Here is a 13972-nt window from a genome sequence, read left to right on the forward strand (position 1 = left end):
AGAGCTGAGCTCCACATTGAGGTGAAACTCCCTGGGGAACTTCAGCAATGAATATGCAGCTGCCTAAGCTGAAATGCTCTGAGCTGGCAAGGGACTTSTCTTTTGGTTCTCCTTTCAGTCCTGGGGTATGGAATCAGGATTCAGGTGACACAACTGAAGACAATGCAGATTTGAGAGGGAATCAAGTAAAGCCCTGAAATGCCTTCTTCTTTTTTTTTTCTTTTTTCTTTCTTTCTTTCTTTCTTTTTTTTTTATCTGAAAGCAGTGCATGGTTGTTGTGTTTTTGTTTATTTTTGTTTAAAAAAAATCACCTTACCAATTCTGATCCAGCTTGATCATACATCATCTTCTAATATCAAATCACATCCGTGGCTGAGGATGACTTTGTAGACACAAACAAGGGAAAGACTCTATGTACAAATACACAATCATATATAGTCTTAAAGCCTTTATTTTAATGCAAAATAAACCAGGTAAAATTTATATAGCCATATGTAACAAAAGATCAAAATCTTTGATGCGGTACTAGAAAAAACCTCTCAAATTAAGTGTTGCATTTCTTCCCCAAAACAATCACACATTATTTTAAAATCAGTTTCACTTAAACACACAGGTATTGTCAGGATCACAAGTACCTCTCTCTCCCTCACAGTAACAGAATAGTGTTTTACAAAGCCTTCTCTTCTATGCAGAGATAGTGAATAGCACTTCTGATTTTGCATATAAGGCTTAAGGACCCTGCAGAACAACTGTGATGGGTAGCACAGGTGTGGGGCCTTTTGAAAGTGCAGAGCAGCCCCTGCTCAGAGCAGAGCATCAGGATGTGGCCCTGGCAGAGCAGTCAGTAGGATTCACTCACAGCACTAACTCGGATAAACAAATCTGTGAGGCTGGGAGGAAGAGGTAGCACAATTCATCTGTAAAAAAATTAGGCAGCATATGAAGCTATTTCTAGATCAGGAAGCTGGAGTGAATTGGAATTCAGGGCTGTATGCACTTTTTCAAGGCAAGAGCCTTGTTTTTTTCTTTTCTGTGCTTAATTTCCCTCTTTTTTTTTCCCCACAAAGGGCAATTTATATTTCTTTATGCATTCGAAGGATGCCTAGAGACTTCTGCATCGTAATATATCACAGTGGTAATGTCAGCTCGCAGGCCAAGATCATGGTTCACTAGTGGGTGGTCACTCAGAAAATCCACAGGCTCTTTTTCTGGCTCTTAATCTTTCAACTGCTGGGCCTGKCTGGCCCTGTGCCAGAGCCAGAAATGCAGGCTGCACGCCACCAGCTCAGGAAATCAAAGCTTCCCTTCATGTGAGCGCAGCCTCTCTCCCCTGGTCTTGATGCCTGTTCACATAAGCACTTAGGGCTGCTCCTGGGGCAAACCTAACTCTCCCTTCACACCCACTATGCCAGYAACTCTACTGCTGGACTGGCATATTTTGGATGAGGAAGTGTGAGGCAATTACGTGTCAAGAGCATTTCAGACTCATAATTTTCCCAAACATATGGACATATGGGAAAAGAACAACTTGTTACTTAACGGCTCTTTTGGATTTTGCAAGTGTGTATTTTCAACCGTCAGTTGTAGCACCTCGTGAATTCTGCACGGTACATATTTTTCCACAATATGGTGCTAAAATCATACATTTTACACTGCAGAAAAGCTGACTATACATACTGTAGTTATACATGATATTTTTGAAAATACCATATTTAATATTTTACCAAATATTAAACCATATTTTCTCCCAGAACAATGGCACCAGAGATTGATGAGATGCTCTGTAATACTTTCTGGTCTTGTTACTCCAGCTAGCTCACATTGTTCTTCTCAGCTCCTTAGCTCCTTACCTGTACAATGCACCCATAGATTATACTTACATCTCTTTTTTTTTTTTCTTTGATGGGAAGAAGCTCTCTACTGATTTCTGCTTACTGAGCAGAAGCATCATTTAATCATTTAATAACCTGTTGGGTAAGGTAAGATTAACAGCTCAGAAAGTGTTTGTTTAATCTGTCTGCCTCAATTGAGTGGAGCTGATGCAGTTAAGGGGAGCTCTTAAGGAAAGATTCCTGTTACAGGGAGACATTGGGCAGGTCCTTCAAAGGTTATAAATAACCCAAGAGCTGTTTCCATCCAGATTTTATTTGGCCCTGGCTCATGAAATACTGTAAATGAGTCCTGTTCACTGTGCTGTGATGCCATTTGAAGGGTTAGTTGAGAYTGATTTATAAAGGCAGTAGCTTATATTCAGAGCTGTTCTTAATTGTGGCCTGGCTTGATAAAGCCACTGTCGCAAACATTAGTTTCTTTACAGCTGGATCAAATGTATCAGGGGTTATATTTCAAGGAGAGAAAGGAAACTATTTTAATTTGTTTTTGYTTCACTTTCAACAGGCCTTTATAACACCAGCGGCTATCCTGTGTGGCTGCCAAGTCCTGGCTGAGTATCCTCTAGCATCTAAAGCTTTCTGAGAGAASTATGAGGCTGTGTAGAGCACGTACAYGACAGGCAGTTTCCTTGGGGAATGYGCCTTATTTATGGAGGGTACTGAGAGCTTTACATCCAACACTCCCTCCAGAGSTTTTYCCCTCCTACATTACTAGGGAAGAGGGCAGAAAGAAATGGAACAAGAACCAAACATCCTTGCTTCATAATCAGTTGCATTCCTCTTCTCTCACCCTCCCACCAATGCTTCCTCTTGACTGGATTTAGAGCTGTGCCTGCCCCTGCCCCAGGGAGTCCAGCTCTCTGTCTGAATCATGGAGGTGCTTCCCCACCATGGAAAGCTGTCTCCTCTGCCCTGCTTCCCATCCCTGCTGGTAGATGGAAGCTGGTGAAAAGCAAACATTAGAGCCTGCTGGCCACTCAGGCAGCTGCAAGTGCTCCCTGTGYCTCAGGGTTACACTGGGCTCTCACTGGCATCATCAGCAGAGAAGAAATGCAGGCTGGCATTAAATGTTGCATCTCATCAGGGCCATTACCTGCTGGCAGGACACATTCCTAGCAGGACAAACCTTCCTGGTGGCATTTAATACCTGGGAAGTGACCTATGTGATTTAATGTGTTGCATACCAAAGGTGTCAAAAATATATTAAAGAAATCCTTATGCTTAATTCTTGGCCAGGTCACAGTCTTTTCCTGATGAGGAGAGGAGGCCTAATGGTTTAGTGACACTCCCARAGGGCAGAAGTCAAGGAATTAAGGACACTTGGAAGTAAGGTATTTCTAGGTTGCAATACTGCATGGTTTCCCCATGACAAAATCCTTGAGACAGATCTGTAAGCACTCAGAGCCCTTTTGGGTCAGGTYGCACAGGTCCCTGTGGCTGGGGACATGCATTTCTGGCTGCAGAGCAAACTCWGACTGTGTGGGGCAAAGAACTGGGCATGTTCCACTCTGTCCCCTTACCATGGTTCTACTGCATTGCTGACATCCYTTCCCCACCCACACCCTCTCTCTTCCTATGCACTGTTGCAAATAATTTGCCACAAACAGCTATTCTCATCTTTGCCTCCTGGGCCCCACGTCTTGAAGCCCTTCCTGTTGCTTTCCTTGTCTTTTTCCTCAYCCCTTGCTGTGAAAACCCCTTGCTGCAGGAACTCGAGCAGTTTGGCACTTGGCACGGTGGGGCCCGAGGGTGGCCCCACATGAACAGGTGCCTTGTGGCAGCACTAGGCTGGCCAGGGCATGACAYGCTGCTGGCAGGCACTTCACTCCAACAGTGCCTGGGACGGCAGGAATGAGCTGCCCTAATGGAGCCAAGGCAGCACCTGACACGGTAACTTCACATCAATTATGGAGTCCGTGACCATGCTCACCTCCCTGGCACTTCGTACAGGCTGGCTCCACGGAAATCCCAAGAGTGATGCTTCCTGACAGCAGCTGAGGATCTGGTCTCCAGGGTTTACATTTAAAGACTGCACACTATTTAACTAACAAACACTCACAAGCACAATCCCCACCCCCCACCCCCAATATGGTTCTCATGTGGCTGCCTGTCCTCTTTTCCTCTTTGAGCCCGCTCAGCCAGAGGGGCTAAGGCTTTTTGCCCTACTCCACCTGAAGCAGGTACAGTAAGAGGAGACTTTTGATAAACAATCTGCAAAACATGAAGATTATAAGATAAATGCTGCTGCCACCAAAAAGAAAAAGGAAAATGGAGGCCAGATTGTAAATCTGTAACTGCAGCATCCCTAAAGCAGAGCTGTTGGTCTGGAAGTGCCTGGAATGTGGTCACTACCTCTGTGGCAGTCRCTTGTCATGATCACATACTGGATACACAAGAACCCCAGCTGTGCAAGAAGTCTGTACTGCACGCYGTGTTCTCACTTAAAAGGCTCCACAGCAGCACTCTGAAGTAAACTCTGGTGACTCCGCTGCCCTGACACAGACAGCTATATACTGTAAAGGTGTAACTGCATTCACTAAATAGCCCTGAGGTGTATTAGTGTTGTGTTTCATTTCCAGCAGCCACCTTCTATTTTTGAAAGGAATTAAAAAACACTCAATTGTCTGGTACCTCACATACTCAAAACACATCGTACCTCACGCGGCTTTAGTTCGCCTGTTAGAAAGCATGTACGCTGAGCCCAGCTCTGTAAGAACGACTCCAGGTCTCGTGTGCCATTCTTGCAGGCTTGGGAACAACTTATGCTTGGGAACAACTCTACAAGGATGATGTCCGACGGGGCTCCTGCCAGGCTGTGCCCCGAGCCCAAGGCATGGCTATACAGCTGCAGTCATGGAGTTCTTCTGCCTGGGATCCTGCTGCCTGTACTGGTACTGGTCTGGACTGGTCCCATGGTGTCGGACAATTTCACTGTAAGCTGGTGCTCGGTGGGGCTGAGGAGGGGAGGGTGGCACGTCCTGCCGGAGGGGTCCTTTGTGCTGGTTTGTGATGGGCTGGGTTGGGTAATACTGAGGGTACCTCAGTTCAGCCACTCTCGTGTCTGGCGCGCGGATGTAGCTCCCCTTGGATGGGTGGATAACAGGCTGTCCTCCGTGATAGTAGGGAAGATCTCTCTCTTTGTACGTTACTCGTGGCCCYGTTAAATATTCCAGCGGCTCTACAGGTCCACGCCTGAGGAGGAGAAAACATAATAAAGCACATARAAAGGCAGTCTACTAGCACAGTGATACATTATTGCACATACAATCTATGTTTACTTTGGGAGAGGAAATGCAACCTCAAGCATGACAAGTCCTGATGAATGAAAAGAACTTCTGAAGGATAACAAGCATCCCACTTGCATGCTACAAAAGTCTGTAACATCCAGGACACTGGRGGAAAGGTCCAGCGCACATCACAGCCCTTTTACAATGGGGGAGCACTGGAGCCCTTCAGCTCCCAAAGCCAGTCTCCTGTGATCCATTTGCCATAATGGAAACAAAGCTCCTTTTAAACAATGCATGTTTGACTGAATCTTATCTAGCCTGAGGATGAACAGATGAGTTKGGTCTGCAAGTCTGCAAATCCCATAAGCTTTACATGCACAAATATTCACGCTTTCCAGGCTATTTCCCACTATTCTCTCCTGTCAGTTTGTAAAACTTTCCAAACATCATAGCTGGAAAAACTGGAACTCCTGGGAGAAACACTAGGGATGTCAGGCTATAATACCTGTGTTTAATGGGCAAGTTGCCAATGAGGTTTTAAAAAACCTGTGATTTAGAAAGCGTGATATCACAACAGCCCTGTAACTTGCCCACATCAGTATGGATCTCACAAGCCCCAGTTCACGTGAAAAGCAACATGTGAAYGTGCCATCCCTGAGGATGTGCCACAGAGCCCTCTCTGTAGCCTTCTGCATCTTAATTTCATGATTTGCACTAATGAAGCATTGATATTTTTCCTAGTACAACTTAACTTGTGATACTCTTGAAATGGCARAAATAATTGTTCTCACAGACATGTCACCAGAGCATCCTCAAAAGTTCAGCTCAATTAGGAGCTTTTGCCAGTCTGACTGCAAATATCTCTGCACTTTTGCCAAAACTTCTCATTGACTGTACAGGAAGTTTCTCTCCAAATGAGGGCTGAGGGAAGAAGACAGAATTTTAACCCAAAACAGGGGCTGGAASTATAAATCAATTACACCTGCTCTGTGGCTTTGGGACTGAACTCATCAACTGTTTAAATTTTCTTTGCATAGATTATGAAAAAAAGTCATCATTCTGGTACAGCAGATCAGGTGTTCAAAATTTGTCAATGACTCTCTTGTTCACACAGAGATTTTACAAGCATGCTCCTTCTTTCTTAACCTGGGCTCCCAGACTGCTGGAACTTGTTTAGCATGTAGTAAAACAGAACATGTSGTTTTCTGCTGCACTCGTTTAAGCCCATGGGGTAAATCATGGACACAGGCAATGAACAAACATTATCTGCCTTGAAATGAACCTACAATTTTCCTCCTGGAATAACTTAGTGCAAATGTTTCCTGTTTAAAATGGAAAAAGCAAAAGGAAGCATTCCAGGCCTTGGACTTTTAGGACCCTWTGCTCTCCAGAGACTTTCTGCTTTAAAAACAGAACATTATAAAAGACAGGCACTCCCAGCTTCCCCCCCCATCTCCTGGTGAGACAGTCCAGACAAAGTGCTGAAGGGCCTGAAGCCACCCTTTGAGATACCAAACCACTCTGAAACATAAGTACTGAGACAATTGCTGTTGCTGCTCACATACCTACGTCTTGCAACAATGCCTAATTTCCACACAAGGCCAAAGAGCTGCTCCACATATTTGTGCATGAAGGCTTGTTCACCAGTCAGTCCCATCACACTCAGCTTTAATGCCTCTGTGCACAAAAACACACTTCCAATCATAAAAGGCTCTGCAGTGGTAGTAACTGCTTTGTGTCAAGCAGCACACGGACAGGAACATATGGTAAACCCATCACCTTTTAATAKAAGGTCAAAATCCTGGACATTAGGTATTATAAGGTGTTCTCATCGGCAGCTGTAATCAACAAAATTCTTGTGGATCACATTAAAAAAGGACTGAGCTTGAAACCTGATCCAGAATTCACTGAAAAGCCAGGTAGCTTTTGGTCAGAGCTCTAACTGCAAATTAAATCACCCTAGAAAAACAAATTCAAGATTAATTGGTACCAAAATGATGGCTGAGAACAGAACTGAGCCACCAGTATGATCTACTGAGCCCTCAGTACACAACTCATGCCTTAACAGACACCAGAAATCTGCAAGGTGCAGGAAAAAAGAGRGGTGTGCTTTGCCACCCAGCCAAAAGAGCTGTTTCCAGGAAAGCTCAGCCAGCCCAGTTTTAGGAAACAGTGTTACACAGTGCCACAGAAGCTGTGAATGTGCAGAGGGCTGTGCACTCAGGCTGCTCTGACCCTGTGCAGTGAAGATGAGCCTGCCAGGGCTGAGAAATGGCCTCAAGCTGGCTGAGCTAATGCCATCAGATCTCCATGGCCGATGCCATTCCTATCCAACTAAATCCACCAGCAGTTCACTTACAGCTAACACCATCTGTGGCTGTGTAGAAAAACTGCACAAGAACATGTGGGAAGAGCAAAATCTTTCTCTGAAAAATAAAACCCCTAGTTGTTCACTGTCAGCACCAGTTTCCTTTCTCTGAGGGTGAAACATCCAAAGGTGGTGTAATTCTTGAGTGTCTGCCTCAGAGTCACGACTTAGCAGCTGGGAGGAGGGGCTCTACACAGAGATCTGACTGGAATCCACTTCATGTGAACCCTTCAGGAAAGTCCCAGGAAGTCAGAAGGCATGTGAGTAATTTTAGCAGCCTTGGGGATAATACAAGCAATGATCTAGCCAATGATAAGCAGAACTTTCATCTGAGTAAAACCTTGGGAAACACTGGTAACTGTCCAAAAGGCTGACTCTGGGCAGCATGACTGAAGGAGATTTCACAGAAGATATCCTCATGGCTGCTCCACACTCTCCAGCTCACTTCCCCTAGTGACCCCAGTGGGTGTTATCCTTGCAGATACACAAGCTACAATGAGAAWTTTTTTTTTTTCCTTTTATGACCAGCACAGCATGTTGGAGTCAAATGATGTCCTGAGGATTTGTTCTTCCCCACCTACCACCCATGCCTGGGGAAGTCCATTCTTAGGAAACTGCTCACAGTGCAACCAACCAAAACCATGAAGTCTCCATAAACCTCCATATGACCAGTTTTAAAATACAGGAAAGAAAGCCCTTCCCTCCTCACATGTGACAAATTAACCATCAGAAAGTCAATCTTTTTAAGACAGAAGAAAAAACTGCAAATCCCAAGCTCTTTCTGCAGAAATGCTGTCACCATTTAAAGTAAGTCTGGGACACTGGGGACAGTTCCCAGAAGGAAGAGGAGGGCTCCTCTGAACCCTTCTTACTCGATAGCCTACGGTGTAAAAGAAGATGCTGTTGTTTATCATTAAAGAAATTGCCAAACCAAACCAAACACTTTCTACTTGGCAGCCCCTTGTAGATGCTGTGCTTGTTTCTACAAGAAGGAAAACAACAACTACCTTTTTCCTCTGCAGACACTGCCACCTCTGAGGAGGTCTTAATGAAATTCTTCTCTCCTCTCTCACTGTTTTTGTTGGCTTCTGATGAGTTCAGAGTTCACAGGGCCATATCACACCTCCCAAGTGACCCATGGTGTGTGGGTCAAACCAATAACCTCAAGTGGAAAATCAGGGACCCAGGGGAGTGATCAAAAATCCACAAATTGGGTCAAGCAGGTCCAGCCACTCAAAAGGACTGGGCTAGGAGTGTGCCCTTTGAGAGGACATGCTGAGCAGGAGCTGCTCTGACCATCAGCTGTTTTCCAGATTTTTGGCCAGTTGTTTGACCTGGGGATACAGTGCAATTAATGGCAGGCAGAAGGTAGGGAAGCTGACACAACATCCTGGGAAGGAACTGATCTCAGAGCAAAACTGTTTTTGCTGATAGTTCAGCCCTGCTGGGTCCCACTGGAAAGTGCATTATGGATGTGGGTCTTGCTAAAAGCAGAGGCTGCTGCTGGGGCAGGAAGCAATTGAGTGAAGGGAGASAGAAGCACCAGCTTCCACAAAGGATTGAAACTGGCAGGGCAGTGTGAAAACACTCCTCAAAAATGTCATGGGCAAGGTGCCCCTTAAAATGTCTGCTTTATTTTAAGGAAGCAAAATCTCATTTTCCCCTGCAGAGAAATTATAGATCACAGGCGGTTGCAAATGTACTTCACTTAATATCCTGGTTAGCAGGTCTACCAGTTTATCTTTTAAAATGATTCACCAGTTAACAACTGTGATCCATTTTGAGCATTAAGGGCACGAAGTAGCTTTGTTCAAATAAAGCGTGTAACTTGTGACTGATGTTCAATTAGCATGTTGTTATTTTCTCTACAACAAGTAAAGCCTAAAGCAGTTTGTTTTTCCATCTCTGCTATATTTATCTTCCAAGCACAAAAAATACAGTATTTTCTCGCTTTACTGTAGAATTTTTAAGATCTTCTGGGTTTATTTGAAACTGAAGCACAGGATTTGGAATACTTAGTAAAGACTTCTTTTACCCAAAATGTTATTTAGTCAAAGGTATCTGAAGGTTTCAAAAGCCCTAACTAAACACTTTCTGCTTTCTGCAATTCACCTTTTTTTTTTTTTTTAAACCTTATTTTAGTAATTCTTCAACTATGGAAAAACTCAGAGAGTAGACTGGCCTAAATACCTGATGCTTCAAAAAACAATCAGAAAAAGAAAAAATTACATTTCAGGTTTACTGCTTTTCATTGATAACCTCCATTTGCAGGTCACCTTTAACATCAGGCAGCAGACACGTGCTTGGGCTATCTGAAAGGAAAGAAAAGCAAAATGACGGTCTAACTGTTCGTGCTGTGCTCCATCATGTTGGGGGTTTGGATTTCATCGTGACAAAGGGTTTTTCTTCCCTCTGTTCTATGGGGAGAGTCACAGGGGTCACCCTCTTAGTACCTGGTAAAAAGCAAGGAAGGGAATGCTCTCTTCATACATCACTATCTCCTTGCTGCTGAGGGAATATTTTACAAGGGATATAATCTCACATGAAAACCTGCCTTCTTACTTTGTTAGAGAGTACTTCTTGAAATAAACTTCAAAGACAGCCAAAGACTAAATAGCAAATGGAAAGCCCACATTTGGCTGCTGTCTCTTTTATTTTTAAGCAAGACATACAGAGACTCTGGGTGATGGCATCAGACAGCCCAGRCTATGATTAAAGAACAGGAGAAAGCTCCTATCTGTGTCCAAATTCTCACTGAAGAACTCCATTGTATGCAGTGTGATTATGTGCTGTTTGTTCTTAGCCAGCAGGATCTACTTCTAAAGAAGAGAAGCTGATGTAAGAATTAAATTATGCAAACAAACAATCTTACAGTATCAAATACATTACACTGTGTCTTTATAAAGCTTTTCTCTACAAACACTAAAAACAACTGACTGAAAACACCACGTAATCCCTATTTCTCGAGATACAGTATTAAAGATGCTAAAGTGCTGTTGGTAGTCAGCTGCACTAAGAACTTCTGTTGCTTAATATTCAACATGCATATAACATAAAATAAATAAACTAATGAAATGTTAAATCACAGCAGATCTCAAAAAAAATCACTGCAATTCACTGAGATGCATTAAGGTTGGTCTCTGTCTTAATAGGTGAGATACTCCCATAATAAATATTCTTTGCCCTTCCAGATTAATACKTCCCATAGCCAAAGAAGGGGTTTGCATTTAAAATCCACTGGGAATCAAATTTGGTATTTTAGTGCTGTGAAGAATCTGCAGCACAAGGAAGTGCTCAGTGGCTGCTGTCTGTGAGAGAGGCTTGTACCTCTCAGAGGAAGGCAGATGCCAAGCAATGTCATACTAACCTCAAACACACCATACACCCTTTATTTATTGGCTGAGCTGGTGGAGGTGCTTCCTTCTCCTGTTCTTTTATCAACAATACAAGGCTGAAAAATCGTAACCAAATACAACCCCTGGCTCTCATGTAGCACATGCCATGCAGAGAGAACTGTTTTTAGTTTGAGGGCTGTGTTTGGAATTCCTTTAGTGTCAGGTTTCCAGTTACCAGACCCTCTTCCCTGGGCCAGGCATGACTGCGGTTGGACTGGATTAGCAGAACACTCTGCAATGTATATTACACAGCTTTGACTTCTATAGGCTTTGCAGACCCATAAAAATAATGATTATTTCATGACCTGCATTGGGGGCGGGGGGGAAGTGTGAATGGTGTGTGTAAGAGTGGAAAAATCTCTCTTTCCTTTTTAAAGAACTCCTGTTTGGTTTGGAGAAGGAAGGGTCCGTATAAATTTSTTCGAAATTCAAGCAACATGTTTCAGATGCAATGTAGCAGGCCTGATTCTCTTCCCTTGTGTACAACTTTGCAAAAACTAGAAGTGGTGCTAACTGGCCTGAACATAAGAGTTTATACACACAGTTYTACTCTCTCACCAATATTACAGCTTGAAATATTTAGAAACAAACAGCGAAAGCACCATAATCCCARCAGGTAAGTGCAGAGACATGTTTATATTACTCTAGTTGAAGTCCAGCCTTAATRCAGCTGGAGAATCAAGTCCTTTATTGTTTGCAGAGGGCCACATTTTGAAGTGTCGGGCCCCAGCTGCTGCCTGGGCTGTTCTTAGCAACTGGAGTCATTTAGGTGTCACACTGCTTTCACATCTATGACCAAGTACACAGTTTAGTCACATACCAGCCTTCCATGCAGGGAAACCCACTGCAGAAATGACTGTAAGGCAGGCAAACAGTGTTTGACAGGTTTAGAACTTTATTGTAATACTATGTACAACTTCTTATGACAGCATGAACAACTCATTTTTCTGCAAGAAAACAGATTGTTCTCATTGTTCTCAATCCCTAATGGAGCAAACCATGTCACAGACTGGTTAACACCAGACTTTAGAGTGCCATTTAACTAAACTCCCTCCCATCRGCAACCAAAACATAAAACACTGTTGCTGATTTGCTCCAGCATTAGTTTATTTTCCACAGCAAATCTCAGACCAGTTTCTGATAATCCCATCCCTCAGGCAAAGCCCCCCTTTCTTCCCTTCCCTAGATCCAACCTACAAATACAGGAACTGTGACAACCAGGATTAAACCCCTCAAATCAACAAAAACTAAACCCAAAATATGCTAGCTGGTGCTCTGTAAATGCCCAATAAGCATTCAAAACAACTAGTGCAATAATCCTTCCCAGTCAATTCCTCACTTGTTTTGTTTAKATGCTCTCAGGCACGGTACATCTCTTCTACCAGGAGGCATAAAATAAAGTAGCACCTATTGAACAAGACATTGCTATTCTGTGATCTCTTCAAGCTTAAAGGGATCTTAAGTAGATTGGTATTTTAAGTAGCGAGTCATTACAACATGTGTAATTTCAGATGTTACTCATTATTCAACACAACATAATGCCATGTGAGTCATTAACCTCTTGGCACTGGTAACCTACTCTCAATGCTAAGCAGTCATGCTTGTTGCTCAGGAACCCCCATGCTCTGCTGGGCAGAGACCTGGCTGAGATTTTAAGGTCCCTTTGGTCTTTTGTTTTGTAGATCAGTGRGGACCAAAAGCTGTTCCTATAGATGAAAGAGTTCTTGGCCTTTGGTCTTTTGAGTCACATTTCTGAGAAGATGCTGACCAAGTTACATCRGAGGGGAGAAAACGTCTTTTTAAAGGAAATATTCCTCTTAATTCAGCAAGAGAAGCAAAGGTTTAATTTTGCATTCCAATACAAACTCAAACTAATACAAAGAAGTACTGAACACATGCAGAACTGCCACCATTGGAGCGAGATGCTGAAGTGAAAACTGCAATGGTAATACTTGCCCTGTCTTACTGTGCAGCAAATCCCAGCAGACAGGGGGACCCACTGCCCCAGCCCTGAGAACAACCAGCAGCTTCTCCCAAGAGCAGGCAGTCAAGGAGAAGGGAGTGAGGTGCAGAGGCAAAACCCCGACATGGCCTCAGTCAGCAGCAGCACAAAAGCCAGAAATACTGTCTGGATTCTGTTACCTCATCCTATCCCCTACTGGAGAACTCTGCTTTTTTGAAAGCTAACGGRGTAGAAATTAAAGAGTCTATAGTGGTTCAGGAGCTTTTAACTTGATTTAAGAGAAATTCTGTTGCCATAGTCRAAATCACTCTTCAGAAGGAATCACCCACACCCAAGAAGAGCTCCTCGTGAGCAGGGCAGCCTCCACCCTTTGCCATTCCATTCTCAGCACTACTGCTATCCACACTGCTTTTGTGAAGTGCTTTCAGAAACACAGCAACCCAAATTCTACCCTGTTCTCATTTTTCATGCAAAATGAATTTAAAGCATGGTGACCATTCAGCTGTACTATTCAAATGACTTTCAACAAATAACAGAAACTATTAAAAGAATCTTCTTAAGTAATAATAACCTAAGCCCGGGTCTTTACTATTCAGCCACTGGGACCTTAACATGCTGTCTGATCTTCAGTAGGCTAGTAAAAACCTGTAGGAATGGGTTATTAATATTATTATCGAGTTTTTAGGCTTTTTTTTTTTTCTTCGAGCATTTCTCATTTAAATTAAAGCATTCCTTGCAGCATTTTCTCCCACTGCCATGATGAAGCATGGCTGTCGATTCTGCCTCCAATGGCACAAACTGGGTAGTAAAACCATGCTTCAGTAAAAAAGGAATATGTAGCTCGTTATTTTTTCCTTCATTTTGTTTCCTTCTGGTCCAGACATTCTGTTAAACTCACTGTGACATATCATTCCTTTTTTCCCCTACTTTGTAACAAAGGCAAAGATCAAGATCCAGAGGAGAAGGATGGCTGTTTGGGAAGGGAGGGGTTGAGGGGGGGGACCATAAAAACAAGCAGCTCTTATTCCTTTCTTCAGGCAGTATTTCAGTCCCCATTGTCTCCCTGCTGCTCATGTACTGATTTACTCTTAAACAGCACAAACAGCCTCTAAGCACATCCTCCCCCC

General features: G+C 43.4%; 1 protein-coding gene across 1 annotated transcript in view; it reads right to left on the reverse strand.

Annotated features, from left to right (window-relative positions):
• Nucleotides 1-318: 318 nt before the first annotated feature.
• PARD3B (par-3 family cell polarity regulator beta) overlaps nucleotides 319-13972 on the reverse strand; it is a 391507-nt gene continuing 377853 nt past the window's right edge. Inside the window, exon 23 of the mRNA XM_057372886.1 lies at nucleotides 319-5084. Coding sequence (XP_057228869.1) covers nucleotides 4730-5084 — 355 coding nt within the window. The 3' untranslated portion in view covers nucleotides 319-4729. The remainder of the gene's footprint in view (nucleotides 5085-13972) is intronic.

The sequence above is a fragment of the Malurus melanocephalus genome, unplaced genomic scaffold (genome assembly GCF_030028575.1).
Source record: "Malurus melanocephalus ecotype Western Australia unplaced genomic scaffold, MMel_1.1 scaffold_180, whole genome shotgun sequence".
NCBI lineage: Eukaryota > Metazoa > Chordata > Aves > Passeriformes > Maluridae > Malurus > Malurus melanocephalus.